Source organism: Manduca sexta, chromosome 25 (assembly GCF_014839805.1).
Source record: "Manduca sexta isolate Smith_Timp_Sample1 chromosome 25, JHU_Msex_v1.0, whole genome shotgun sequence".
Taxonomy (NCBI): Eukaryota; Metazoa; Arthropoda; class Insecta; order Lepidoptera; family Sphingidae; genus Manduca; species Manduca sexta.
Window position 1 is genome coordinate 7,721,811 of NC_051139.1, and position 15,965 is coordinate 7,737,775.

A 15,965-nucleotide genomic window follows, 5' to 3' on the forward strand; every position below is an offset into this window, starting at 1 on the left:
GGTTCGAACAGAAAGACGAACACGCCTGGGGGAGTTTGTTTTATAATATGTAAGGAAAGAAGATTATTTATGGGCGCTGGATATCACTTATCATCAGTAGACCCACTAACTCATGTCCACTTTTACGATAAGTAATCTAATGGACGTATGGACGAGTATTTTGACGAAAACACTCAAAAATATGTAAGCCTTGTGTAGTAACAGAACCCTGAAAACAAAAATCGATAACATCATAAGTATTATATCAAAATTATCTTGGCATGTTTTTTAATCTTAAAATAGGATGAGGTGAAAGTCCTCACATTATCAACTACTACATATTACATGAAAATTGTAAACATCGATATTATTGACACTTGTTATTTTATATCGAGCCGTTTAATATAATCGCGTCTTCGGCGTTTTTTACTGACGAGAACCAGTTTCGCGAGCACAGTAATCACTATACAGTTAACGCAAGGTAGCAAAAACGAACTAGCGAACGTCAAAAAAGTGCATATTCCCACCAAAAAGGCTAGCGATGCATAGAGATGCCATGCGTCCTGATATCCCAAAAGTTCATAGACAGCGGTGTTCACTTATCATCAGGTGAACCGTATTTGTCCCGTTTATAATAAAAATTGCCCAAAGTCCGATAGCCGATACCTTAAAGATGGCTAATATTATCGCGAGTGTAGTGACACATGATGTCAATACTCATTGATGTTTGTGTATTCGAACAGAACGGTCGTGTAAAGGAACATACTGATGATTCAGTGAAAATTGTGTTCATTAGTGAGGAAAGTCAAGTTCATTGATGCACGTGTCGCTTAATGGGTAAGGTTTGGTTTCAATTTTGCGCGATGACATTTAAATTGCGCTTGATTGCTATGTGATTTCTGCAAATAATTGGTTACCTAATCTAAAAATGATAAATGTAATTGATATTTTTATAATCAATTTAATATTATTATTGCGTTGTAAATTATCGATATTATGTCATAAATTTCACGAATATCACGAATGTGTAGATCAGAATCGGAAGGAACTACACGTGATTATAATCCTAAGGTAATATTCTTTAATCACAAGACTATAACGTTTTTATGTTATTATATGCTGAAATTTTAAATAGTTGCTACAAAAATTATTTGTTTGACAAGAAAAAACCTTATATTATATTCGTTTTTTCCGCGGTTATGAATTCATTTATACCATTTAATAATCCAATTAATGCACTGGGTTCGGAATTCGTTGTGATTAGATTAAATTTTAATGGTGATAAAAATAGCTGCATTGCAATTACAATAATTGTTTCAATTTGCTCAATATCCATTCGTAATTCGATACTAACCCGTAATAGTATATTTTATATGTATAAAATATTATATGTTCCATGGTCCATAGCCCGTATCAGATGTTAGATATAACAGTTGCTACCTCGGATCACTAAATGAACCGAACGATAATCGCAGTAGATAATGATAAATAAAAGCAGACATATGTATTAATCGTTATAATTACGTTAATATTATCACGCATACGAGAGGTAGATAGAAGTGCCGTGCAGATATAGTCGATTGTGTTCGATAAATTTTACAAGTCAAAATCAAAAGGTTTGTTTGCTCTTTTTGGGAAATAAATCCAAAATTTCAGGCAATTTCACAGCTGATCTACGCCACCACTAAACGAAAAAGCAAAAAAAAAATTATAAAGTATTGTGTGTAATTGGAAATTCAAGTCTTGTTATAACATGTATTCATTCTATTTTTTTAAGTTGTTTTTTTAGTGACTTACTTTTGCTTGTTGCTCCGCCCTCGTTAATACTATTTCGGGATAAAAGGTAACCTATAGCTCTAAACACCCCTTTTTTTTCAAAATCGATTAAAACTTTGTGAGTTCCACACAATGTTTATACCCTTTTTAAACGTTTAGGGAATGAAATTCCAAAAACCCGTTCTTAATGCTCACTTGCGTCTTTTACGGCATACTTACATAGTCCTAGACCCAGCGGTTTCGGCTGTGCATTATATCGATCAGTAAGCAGCCATACAATCAGTTTCTTCATTTACACTATATAATATAGGAAAATGTAAACCCATAGATTAAAGTCAGCAATAAACTAGGAAATTCTTTGGTTCAGGAAGTGTTTCTTAGTACTTAGTATTTAAAAAGGTTTTAATTAACAATCTTACGTCAAAGTACATTTATCCAGTTAACCGAGCACTTCTCTATAAACGGAAAAGGAAACATTCCGGAAATTATTCCATTAAAGCATTTGATCCTAAGTGGGTTGAACTAATTTAATCTAGATATTTAATAAAAAAAAACTAGTTCTTTGAATCTTGGACAGCTCGGAGACATTGCAAATATAGCGACCGTAAAACAAATGCTTTAAATTAAATTTATATTTGTGTGTTAAAAAAAATGTTCAAGATGTGGTTTTCAAATGAACATCATTTACTGCGAAATGTGTTTTATTTGATACCAACGTTTTTCTTAAATATAATTTGTACTGAATTACTCTAACTTTCTTATTTAGATTTTCCTTTTGATTATTAATGCCTCATTACTCTAATACTATGAAATTGTATGGTTTTAAATTTCCCCGTACATAGAAATATCAATTACCGTCATCTTATATTAAAAATGCAAATTACGTAGCGGCGTGAGTAATCTGATTTGATTGCAGTGATTAAACGTAGGCAGAATACGGCTATAACAGCAAAAATTGTATAGATATTAGAATAAATTATCGTGGTTTAACTTCCCTATACTGATAATTCATTGGACCAAAGAGATTGGACAAATATTCGCTCAAACTAAATTTAATTCTAATAATTGTTTCAAATATTATGATTCAATCTTTATGATGCATTAGAGATGGGTTATCGTTCATATATTAGATTTATTTTTTCTTGCCAAAATAAAAAAAAAACTGTCACAAACAAATTGTATCTACTAGACTGGCATGAAACAAGGAAATATTATTCTCTTTAATAATTAGGTCTAGCGTATGTTAACGTTTGTCACTCTGAAAGCCAAGTTAACAAATCGATCCCAAGATTTAGGTAAACTACTCTCATGACCCAAACTTTGCTAGGCATATATCAATTTTTTTAGGGAATCTCGACGCAAGCGCATGATACTAAATTGAACGTGTTCATCCAATTACTACTATGATAATTTTCATTGTATACATCTGGTACTGTGTGTATTACGCACCTAATATATTACACAATCGCGAAATGCCTTTTGTTATGTAACACAATTTTATTCTTTTTATTGTTTATAATTACCGGTAAAGAAATAGGTTTATAATACCCGTCTTTTTCAGACGTCTAACGAATTATTTTAATGTTCCAGTTATTTATAACTGTTCAGTAAAAAACGATAATTAATTCATCATTTTTGTTTCTGAATTTCGTTACGTCTCCGAAGCAGTCCAACCAACTAACTTGATCTTCGCATAAATTGTTTAAAGAAAATTACAAGCCAATTATTGCACAACTCGTCATAATATACTCATCATCATCATCATCATAATATGAAAATATTAATCAAATATTGCTTAGTCATTCGTTTTAAGTGTAAAAATATAAAGAACAATGTTTTAAAAAATATCAAGTACATAAATGATATTACAATTGTCCAAATATTTCATGTTTAGTAGTTTGTAGTTATATAAATTCAATGGGTTATCAGAAATGATTATTTTTAACCATGTAGAGGTCAACTATAACGATATTGTTTAGCCATGCTGTAGGTAATTTTTTACTAGATTTAACACTAATGATTTCCACTAAGGTAACGGATCTATTGTAGGCCCACCTAATTTTAGAAAAAATGGCCCACCTAAATAAAATTGTTTCATGAAAAAATGTAAAGATAAACCTTTGATTAAATTGCAAAAAATCGTATGTTTTTGCACTACAACACCAAAAAATGCCGACATCATAGATGGTAAACCTTATCAGTTACCGGGCGTTCTTCCACCAGCCTGCCTTAGTACAGCTATGTCTTTTAGAATACCAATATTTCAATAGAATCATAGCGTTGTCTTTGTTGTTATATCTCATTTGTCAAGAATGTTTAAGAGATACTGACTCGCTTCCCAAACTCTTGAAGCAGTACTTAAAGGTTGGAAACGTACTTCACTGGTATTAAGGGCGTATTTTTAACAGCGATGACCATCGTACCACCGGGCGCCATGTTGGACACACTTAGTAGTTAGTATTGCTACCGTCCTGCAATAATAAAAATCTAGAAAACGTAATTTGATAGCCACAACAATAATTTACCTGTGTCTGGGACCTTAATAGATATAAACAAGAGTTAGGTCATCGCAATTGAGTTGTAATATTAACCTTCTTCTTCTTTATTATATTCTTCATTACTTCGTGTCGTGGTGTGGTGGTGGGTCGTGTGCCTTTTGAAATCTCTTGACTAAGTCGATGATGTGCTATTTTCAAGCACTCCCGTCTTCAACTTTCCTCAGGGACGTGGTAATAGGAAATACTCTTATAGTTTTTATTTAATCAGATCATCGGGTAGGTGGTCGGCTACATGGTCTTCTAGCATCTACTTTTCCTACAACTAAGTTTTTCGAAGTTATCTGGTTGCTTTCGGGTGATGCCGAAGGCCGGCAACACATTTCTATGCCCACTAGTATTGCAGATGTTCATGGGCAACGGTGATCACTTACTAACAGGTGAACCGTATGCTCGTTTGCCCCCTATAACATAAAAAAAATGTGGCCAAAATAACTTAAGACTCGTTGGTAGCATATGGTGGAGAGCCTAGTCTTGATGTTTAACCGGGCAAGGATGAACTTATTGGTGCGTCTTGCTGTCCATGGTATGTATAACATTTTCCTCCAACAGCTAATTTGAAAACCTCAACCTTTTTCCAGTCTGATGCTTGAATTAGCCATTATTTAATTAACCTACAAGAAGCTATTAAGACATAAATATTTTTATATTTATGTGTTGTGTTAAAAGAAATAAACTACTCGATAAAATAATATAGGTACGATATACGAGTATTGTATTCCGAAACAATACATTGGTGTCATTATCTACAGATCAATGATTTTACCGTAGCCAAGACTTTATAAGCCAAATTTTTAAAACGATCTACTAAACTTCTTATAAATATTAAAAGGATACGTTTTGTATTTAACCTTTGTTGACATTGTCGAACTAAAATCTCAATTTAAATCCACATGTCACGATAAGATGACGAATTGTTATGAAGTACTGCACTTTTTAGATGCATCAAATCACGTTGCTACGTTGTTTTTTTTTAAAACGTGCATGGCAATGAGACCCCACTGCACTTGATGGTAAGTGGAGTGGGGACCAATAATATCGACTGACAAGAGATGATTACCCTCCGGCAATCGACAAAATTATGCCGGTCTATCGGAGCTGGATATGTACCGTTTGATCTAGAACGCGACACAATTACGTGGGCCACTATGGTGGGTTTTAACACCTTGTGTACGATGGTCTTTATCCGGGCGAATATAAAATATTTCCTACCACCAACGAAGCAGAGCATTGAAACCACTAATAGTTCTTGCAGCTGTTTGAAAATAGGAAATCATGATTATATTCTTAGTGATGATACCTTTAATGATTTTATACGTACAACAAACAGATAAATATCCTCATGCCTATGTCACTTTCATGGTCCATCCAACACTAGTATTGAAATTAATGTCCATAAGAGAAAATAACTTAAAGATTACGTTCGCTAATATAAATCCCCACTCTTTGGTTATAATAGCCAATACAAGGCAATATTATGTTATAAGGAAATATTATGTGTAAAGTAGAAATGGAAACTAAGACAGAATTACAGACCATATATATCGCTATCGGTATGCGTAGATATCGAAAATTGTTAATATATTATTTACTTCATCGTAAATACAATTATTGCACTAACGAACTAATGAAAAACAATTCATTTCTAATGTATTACGTTTTTTTTTGTTGATATGAGTGTACACATATAACATAGAGGTTTATCAAAATAGTTAACAAGGAAGCAACTTTTTTTTTCTCTTTTCATTTCTAACATGAAAGAGGATATAGCGCACGTTGCCTATAGAAATAGGCAACGTGCGCTTTATAGATTTTATACAAAAAGGGGGATTGTTTACTTATTAATTACAGTATTAAATGCAAGTTATAAATCCTATTACATAGGTACCTAAAAAAAATTCACTTGTTTTGAAAAAATAAATCGAACGTTATAAATTTTCAAATACATAAATATGTTTTTCGTATTAAAACTTTATTAACGTAAAGAGGCGATTTGTAGATACGTTGCCATACATACAAACAAATACAATTGATTATTTTTATTCCTCATTTACGGGAAAGCACGCATACGACCCACATGGGTCAAATTGACAGAAGCCACATGGCTTCTGTCAATTTGAATTTGAAATTCAAACTAAAATAGAACGCTTAATTAAATTACATGCTATAATATAAAATAATACTAAAACGACCTTGTACTACATATGTCAATTGATTGATTCGCCATTATAATAGTTAAAGATAAACAAATCAGCGCCGTGATTCATAATTTCAGTGACTTTGACGCGTTTCGTACAAATATATTTTTCTGGCTTGTATTGTTTCGTAAATAATATCAATTCTATCTCCTCGACACAAGTCTCTTTTATCGATACTTTATTACCTTCATCAGTTCGCTATATTGGCTCGAGCAGATTGAAAACTGACCAAATATCACCACAGTTTGTTCCAACGTTATTTTATATTTGATTTTTTACTTAACGAGATACGACAGTTTATGCATTTTGTATATTTTCATATTATTTTGCATTGGTTTTCTTGCAATTACTTTGGACATTATCAATTTAATGACGTTATTTAGGGACTCCATTATTATCTCTTTTGTGTAGGAATAGTAGTGTACATCTATGGTAGTGGCACAAAATAAAGATAAGGTGTCAAGTTCGTCTACGTTGGAAGTTATTGTATTTGAATTTGATTTTTTTTTTTTTAATAATAAGTAGCTTGCTTTGGCAGTAGATGGAAACACAACGAGAAATCGTGCATGTATTAGAGATTTAGATCAAATTATATATTTTATTATTAGGTTTAAATTTGCAGCACAGTATCACGGTGGTCCAATGTTTATTAGTAGAGTAGGTTCGTGCCTAACAATGGCACATTTTAGTACAATTCTGATGTTACTATTAAGGCTTATTTCACAAGTTTCAAGTCAATTTTATTTGACAGTTATCGTATTAAACAACTAATGTAGGTAGTAATCATTTTATAACCATTTATTTGGGAGCATAGATTAGAGTCTGGCTTGTGTATTTGGTCTACTTTTACGACTTTATGTGACGAGTAACATTCACTCAGAAGTTGTGAAACGAGATCTTATTATTGTGTAAGGTTTGACCATGTATTCAAACGTTAATTTTACTTTAGTAAAGCATTAATCAATACGTTGCCTGTTGTGTCAAAAAAAATAACAGTGTGGTGCCTACAACAAAACAGATAATATCTTATCAATCGAGGTCTCCACTGTGGAAAATACCAAAATTCTGATAGCTTACAACAGACGTTGCTAGGTATTTCGTGTTAGTTATTAAAATATTGTATTTGAATTATCATCAAATTAATACGCAACTCTCAATAATTAATAGATTTGATATAAACAGAAATCGCATTTGTTATTTTAACAAAGATATTTATTATTTAAAGAAAGAGAATATTATATAATTTTATTAAAATTAGAAATGGAATGCACTAATCACAAATGTTATATACTACAATGTATGTTTATCTTTGAATGACTGGGCATATCTATCTTCAAGCCGTGTGTCACGGGGTTTTTCTGACACGTTTTGTGCGCTTCCGAAATGACGTCAGTCACGCGACTCTTCGTAAACTAGTCCAAATCGTTAAACAAACATGTTTCATACAATAAACCGCCACAGTATCGTGTTAAGAGGCAAAAAATACTCAACATTATTATCTTTCTTGAAATAGTAAATCAGATTTCTGGATCCCCTTACACGAAAATAACATCTAAATAACTGGCAGAAACATTGATATATTTGTACTACGTACATAAAGTTTTGATCTACAAGAAACGTATCTACCCTGAAGCCAAGAATAAATCTAAAGAATAAATATTTATTATTATTCACTTCTGTTATCTTATTGAATACCGCTCATTAAAAGTTTCTTGAAGAGCATAAAGTAAATAGCGTAACCATAGTTCGCTATAGGTTGAATAACTAAAAATACTTTTTACGCAATAATGATTTTTAACCCTAACACAATAAAGATCGATAAAGAGTGTTACAAAATCATTTCAGTAGATAGTGTTACATCAGCAGCGTGTATGTGCTAACGGTCTTTGACCGAAGATATGGCTATCGGTGTTAGATATCTAACTATTCGATAAAAGATTATTTTTCAATAATACGTGACCTTTAATTTATCATATGAAGGAACCTAAAGCGTTATTTTAATTTTATTGTAAACTAACAACAAAGAAAGTGTAATAAAAAAATTTAAATATCGCGTAAATTTATAAAATTTGACCTAGTAAATAAATATTATTCAGCTGGTTTAATTAATTTTATATCAGTCTAGAGTTGTAAACAAAGAATTATCTCCATTTATACTTTACTAGCTTTTGCTCGCGGCTCCGCCCGCGTTATAAAGTTATTCAGGCTAAAGTTTTCCGTTATAAAAATAGTAGTTTCCCGGGAGCCTATGTTCTTCCCAGGGTCTCAAACTGTCTCCATACCAAATTTCATCTTTATTGGTTAGGTAGTTTTTGAGTTTAACACGTTAGGGCAGACAGGTGGAGCGGGGGACTTTTGTTATATTATTTAGAACTTTTTAAGTGAAACAATCCCGTCATACATCATTGTTGCATAACTTTAACCGTTTACGCAGCGCAGGCAACGGAAGCTCTCAAAACTCATAATTTTCCCCGTTTTTGCAACATGTTTCATTACTGCTCCGCTCCTATTGGTCATAGCATGATGATATATAGCCTATAGCACTCCAGGAACAAAGGGCTATCCGACACAAAAAGATTTTTTCAGTTCGAACCGGTAGTTCCTGAGATTAGCCATTACTGCTCCGCTCCTATTGGTCATAGCGTGATGATATATAGCTTATAGCGGTCCACAAATAAAGGGCTATCCAACACAAAACGAATTTTTCAGTTGAAACCGGTAGTTCCTGAGATTAGCCATTACTGCTCCGCTCCTATTGGTCATAGCGTTATGATATATAACTATGAGCACTCCACAAACAACAGGACTATTCAACACAAAAATATTTTTTCATTTCGAATCGGTAGTTCCTGAGATTAGCCATTACTGCTCCGCTCCTATTGAATATAGCGTGATAATATATAGCCTATAGCTCTCCAAAAACAAAGGGCTATCCAACGCAAAAAGAATTTTTCAGTTTGGACCGGTAGTTCCTGAGATTAGCCATTACTGCTCCGCTCCTATTGGTCATAGCGTGATTATATATAGCTTATAGCGGTCCACAAATAAAGGGCTATCCAACATAAAACGAATTTTTCAGTTGAAACCGGTAGTTCCTGAGATTAGCCATTACTGCTCCGCTCCTATTGGGTATAGCGTGATGATATATAGCCTATAGCACTCCACGAATAAAGGGCTATCCAACGCAAAAATAATTTTTCAGTTTGGACCGGTAGTTCCTGAGATTAGCCATTACTGCCCCGCTCCTATTGGGTATAGCGTGATGATATATAGCCTATAGCACTCCACGAACAAAGGGCTATCCAACGCAAAAAGAATTTTTCAGTTTGGACCGGTAGTTCCTGAGATTAGCCATTACTGCCCCGCTCCTATTGGGTATAGCGTGATGATATATAGCCTATAGCACTCCACGAACAAAGGGCTATCCAACGCAAAAGAATTTTTCAGTTTGGACCGGTAGTTCCTGAGATTAGCGCGTTCAAACAAACAAACAAACAAACAAACAAACAAACAAACAAACAAACAAACAAACAAACAAACAAACAAACAAACAAACAAACTCTTCAGCTTTATATAATAGTATAGATTATTTGATTCATGTTATTAAAGCAATTTACATGTCTTGTTGCAGTTATTTTAGTAATGTGGTAATTAACTTAAATTGACCTTTACAAACCAAAACAGTACAAAATTCTTGAAGTATTAGAATAAACTTATTATCTCAGGTTTAAAATATAAAGTGCGACATACTAACCAAAATACATTATAATTTAAACCACAATTAAGTAATTAATGTAATTAATGTATCTTTAAATAGGCTTGTTCTCCTTTTCAATATATTTTTGTTTCTAAGCTGCAAAGGCTATACATAACCTTATATTTATATATGAATAAGACTCACGAGTCTAGTAGCCTAGTAAATCTATTCAAAACATATTTAGAAGCAAACTCCACGCATGTAAAAATATAATTTTATTTCGTGAATAAAATACTGTTGCTAACTGAATATGTTCGGAACAAAGTCTAACAGATAAAGTTTGCGTTCGAGATTTCATACATAAAACTTTTCTGTTTACGTTCCCAGCGAAGCAAAAAAAATCTGGAGAATTCCACTGACTCGGCCTAAGATATGCGGGTCAGATGTGATGAACTGCGTTCAACCAACATATAGACACACCCCGGTCGTAAAACTACGTAACTTGCATCATATCGTAGCAATTAATGCTCTGATTTCATAGCATGATTAATTGTTTGCTTTTTGAGTCATAACATCATTGTTATTCGGATGTATATCTTGTATTATTTATAATTATGTTGTGAAAATATTTGCGTTGTTTGTTATGCGTAAATACTTTTGTATCAACTTAAAAAAACTATCCGCTCGATTTTATAAGTACAATGATGTAATTTTAAACATTATTATGTTAAGTAAATATTTACTTCTATATAGATTGGGCATATTGTGAAAAAATAATATGTTGCAGGTACAGTAAATGTCGATACTGGTTTCTTTTTAATTATAACAATATGCCAAATTTCAACAGAAATACGCAAGGGCAATTTTTTCAATTCTAATAAAATTACAAGAAGACTTCTTTCGATTCTTTAAAAACATACTTAACCCAAAATGTGTTTTATAGTAGCTAATACATTAATAAATTTATTTTGTAACGTTTTTATAACAAGTCTACCTTTTGTTGTAGGACATCAGTAGCTTATTATGTCATACAATAATTCATACGAAGGAAGATAAGGAAACCGCAAAAATGACGTCAGAAAGAAGCTCGTTGGTACCGACGACGAAAAGACAGAAAGTAATCAAATTAGTGCCACCAGATGGAGGCTGGGGATGGATGGTTTTGATAGGAACAGCTCTCTCTAATGTGAGTAAATCATACCCTTTCTTACAAGTTAAAATTGTAGGAAAAAATACGTATTTTCATCAGCAAATACGGATTATTGTGGTTAATAGATAGTTAAAAACTAATTACAATTATTATATTATACGCAATCTATTGGAATTGTTTCTTGTATAAATAAAATCCATGTATGTAGTAACAAATAATTTTAAGATTGCCTTATTAGATAATTTCAAGGCTGATATGTCATTGGTGTTAGTATATTTACGCACGAAATCTACGTCATAGACTTATCGATCAATTATTTTTAAATAACAAGTAAACTACCATGGAAACGACTTTAATTTCATACATAAATATGTGAAAAATATTTATAATGATGGTAACCTCGTGAACTTTTGTAGATTTTCCCAAAGTAAAATCAAACCCATCAATTTCTTTATAGATTTTCAATCAATCAATGCTGTCATTGTTCAGTTTGCTCTATGGAGATGCATTAGAAGCAATGGGGCACAGCACACAGGGCGCCGCTATAGTTTTGAGCACAATGTTGTTTGTGACTAATTTTGGAGGCCCCATTGCCGGTGCGATAGTCAAATTGACATCGACGAGATTTGTAGCAGTAATAGGAGCGTGTTCGTGTACCCTAGGAATATTCTTCAGCGGATTCTCAACAAATATCATGCACTTGGTATTAACTTACGGAGTTTTATTAGGTGAGACTTATATATTTTTATTAACCTCATTCATTTATTTTCTTTTTTAGAATCTGTTCTATGAATTTCTAATTGCATGGTTATGTTTCAGGTTTGGGTTTGGGTTTCATTCAGAATTCGTCATTCGTGGCTATAAATAGTTATTTTAAACTGAAGAAGAGCCGCGCGGTGGGTCTTGCTAACGTGGGCACAGGTGTGGGCCAGACAGTAATGCCTCACTTAGTAAGATATCTCTTGGAAAATTACGGTTTTCAAGGGGCATGCTTGATCCTGTCCTCTTTGAGCTTACATGGAGTAAGTATTTAATTCCATGAATTGTTTATAACAAAAACAGAAATGCATATAACAAATTAAGTAGTATTAAGTACAAACCATTTTATGTCGTGTAATTATATTTCAGATCTGTGGTACTATGCTAATCCAACCAGTTGAATGGCATTTGAAAAAAATAGAAGAGGAAGTTGAAGTAGATGAAAAATTATATTTATTACAAGATAAGCACAAAGACATTGTGATCAGAAAGAATTCTCAAATACTGAGAGACGCTGGTTTGAAAGACATCGGTCGTGCCACAGAACTCGAGTTAAAAGGGGAAGACAAAGCGATTGAATTGAATGAAAATGGAAAGAAATCCCGAAGCGAAAAAGAATTAGCAAAAATGATTGCATCAAACTCTAACGGTTTGAATGGTGAGTGATAATGATATTTGTATCTTTCATAAAGAGATGAATTAATTAGTTATCGCTAACTTTGAAGTACGTTCCGAATCATATCAATACTGCTCCGTTTTTATGATTCCTATTTATACATAAAAAGGTAGAAACTTACTAAAACCTAAATAAACAAATTGTACGACTACAAAATAATTAAACGATAACTTTATAACTAACATTTGCCGCAATTGTAAAACGTGTTCTGATTAGTTAGTAGAAAATAGGTTTTAGTAAGTTTCTACCTTTTTATGTATAAATAAGTTCAAAACAACGTTAAATCTGTTATCCAATAGTTATCACAGCTTACATAAAATATTTAATTAGTTTGTTGTTTATTGTTTTTAATTAGGTGTAACTTAGTTGTTAACAGATAGGGAGCGTTCCACGTGTTAATTTACTGTTGATGAGACATTTAAGTCTCGAAGTTTGTCAGTATTTATTGTTTCGTTTTAGGTGCAGCTGACCACGGTGCTGCCCCAGTTCAAAAGAAGACTTTATTGAAAAAGATATATGACTTATTCGATATTTCTTTGCTGACCAGTCCCAGGTTTTTGAATATTCTTCTTGGAACGGCACTTTCGGTTACTTCGATCCAAAACTTCAGTATGCTGTATCCTTTCTTTCTACAGGTATATAACTAAAATTCAAATCGTACATATAAATAGATGGGTTATGACAGAAAATATCCATATACATGGATATCGATACAAAGTCAATCATCGCTTAAATATTTCATATAAGACAGTTACTTCTAAAAATGCACGTTCTCTCAGCGTGATTACACTAAATCGCATTTATAAAATACATTTTCGATAATCCCCTTTCGGACTTTATCGCCTTTTTACGACTGCACTATCTTTACTTTAGCGATATCCTCTCGTAATACGGCTTTTATTCTCAATTTACACAGTAATATACAAATTCATCATTGATTAATTTGATACGTCAATATTTTTTTTGTTAATAAGTTTTTACGTTTACCTTGACTGTAAAAAAATTTAGAGCTATCAGGTCATTTCATAGATACACTACATTCATATAAAATTGTAAGTTGCTGACAACCGTAGTATTTCTCAGCAGCTAGATAACGCATCTGCAAGCCTTCTTTGGTATTTTATTGTAGTTCTTATTATTTTTTTCAGAAAGTAGCTGGGATGGACAAAAATCAAACTGCATTGTGTATGTCGGCCGTCGCTGCCGCTGACATCGTCGGTCGTCTTATTTTACCGATATTTCAAGACAAGTATAAGATAAAAGCCAGATGGATGCTAATTATGACTAGTGTTTGGCTGATTGTGGTTAGACAAAGTAAGAATTTTATACCGTTCATCAAATACAATATTTTTTTCGAAATGTGATGAGATTGTAGGTATACACCTCGAAGGTAACTTGAGAGGTGATTTAGGCATTAAGAGGTATTTTATTTATTTGGAACAGAGATAATGTCCATGTTACATAATTCACTAATTTACAATATTCAGCATAAGAATTATATGTAAGTCACTTGCACAAATTTATATTGAATTCTTTATATATGACTATAATACAAAATTAAATAATCATAATTGCTTTGAAAGCAGGCATAACAATCACTGCGAGTTTAAATGATATATCACCTCTGATATACTTGTCCTCGTTGTGTATTCTCTTAGAATCATAACCCTAATCTTGAATTCAAGATTAGGGAAATGTCCTATCCTCGCAAGAATGTATCAATAATTTTATATTACTTGTCTTTCAGTTCTTGCGTACCAGACAAATTTGCAAACGCTGGTGGTGATGTCATGTCTTTATGGATTTGGTAGGAGTATGATAATTGTCGCCAGAAACATTGCTATATCTGACAACTGCAGAATGGATCAGGTACCAGCTGCAGTCGGTTTGGGAATGTTGACCATGGGCATCATTGTACCACCAGCTGGTTACTTCCTCGGATGGATCAGAGACTACACTGGCAGTTACGTTGTGTGTATAACAGCACAAAATGCCTTATTGGTCATACTGTTGGTCACGTGGATACCAGACATGCTTTACTTATGGTTACAGGAGAAGAAACAGAATAAAAAAGATATAAACAAAAACGAGAAAATATAGATGAATTATATCATGCACAGGACTTAGCTGTGTTCGTGATAAATTAGGAAAATATTAATGATAATTGTGGCTGTGTTTTACAATATTAGTGAATACTTAAAGCTGTTATAATTGTGATGATACATTGTAAATATCATACTCATGGTCGTCTTCAATCTACTCGAGTACTTATTGAAGAACCATATTTAGTAATTGTTCATTATGTTAAGCTATAGAAAATAATAGACTCGTGACAATATCTGCAGATATATTTATTTTTACATGCATTTTTAATGTTTCTAGTCTAATAATATAAAGACATTTAAAACTTACTGGATATTTCATTTACTTCAACCTCGATATAATATAAGAAAAAAACTTGTAAAAAAAAAATATTGGTTGCTTGAAAACGACGCTCCAGACCCTCTAAATTATTAATATTACTTATTTATAAGCCGCATGATCGTTTTATCTCTCTCACACTTTTCTGTCGTAGATAGTAACGCACCGTCCGTTTTCCATATCACAGCATCGCGTGATGCGGCTGAAGTGGACAAATGGTTAGGTGAAGACATTCTAGGACCGGTTGCAGGCTCATGTATAATGCAGGTATCAGACAGGCACGCACGCGCCGCGTCCCTCCTTCTGGTAAACGGTCACCCTACTTAATGTAGATATTCCTCCGTTTTCGAAATATAATGCCAGATCCACACGCTTGGTAAGCCTATACAAGCCAAATTTATAAGTGTGGCTGACGCGTTTGGATTAGTTTGGTTTGTTTGATGTATGTTTGTAATTCATCGAGTGTCTTTTGAACTAAAATTAAATGAAACAGACATTTGCATTTGCGTCAAGCACTAGGAATGGTTTCTCACGTTAGTGCATTTTCTATAGAAGGTCAAAGGGTTGTAGATTGTAACAAATGGCGACTGTGTCGTTCTAGGAGATATTACGTGAATAATTAAGAACGACAAATTCATTGCATTCTGTTACAATGTCTGGTAAGAATTGTTACAATCGTAATTATGAACATCGGCCATTATCTAAAGACCTAGATCATAATAACCCGAACTGGGTCAATATGAATTGATACAAT

General features: G+C 32.9%; 1 protein-coding gene across 3 annotated transcripts; it reads left to right on the forward strand.

The window, feature by feature from the left end:
* Positions 1-543: 543 nt before the first annotated feature.
* Positions 544-15,201, forward strand: LOC115450842 (monocarboxylate transporter 9). Of its 3 annotated transcripts, none has more exons than XM_030178958.2 (8): positions 544-816; positions 11,212-11,391; positions 11,813-12,083; positions 12,175-12,377; positions 12,484-12,772; positions 13,250-13,425; positions 13,939-14,104; positions 14,538-15,201. In XM_030178958.2, the coding sequence occupies exons 2-8, from the start codon at positions 11,275-11,277 to the stop codon at positions 14,888-14,890; spliced, it is 1,575 nt and encodes a 524-aa protein (XP_030034818.1). In that variant the 5' UTR covers positions 544-816; positions 11,212-11,274; the 3' UTR covers positions 14,891-15,201. The 3 variants fall into 3 exon arrangements, with proteins under 3 accessions (XP_030034818.1, XP_030034817.1, XP_030034820.1); XM_030178957.1 differs by lacking the exon at positions 544-816 and adding an exon at positions 988-1,050; XM_030178960.2 differs by lacking the exon at positions 544-816 and adding an exon at positions 1,574-1,595.
* Positions 15,202-15,965: the final 764 nt, after the last annotated feature.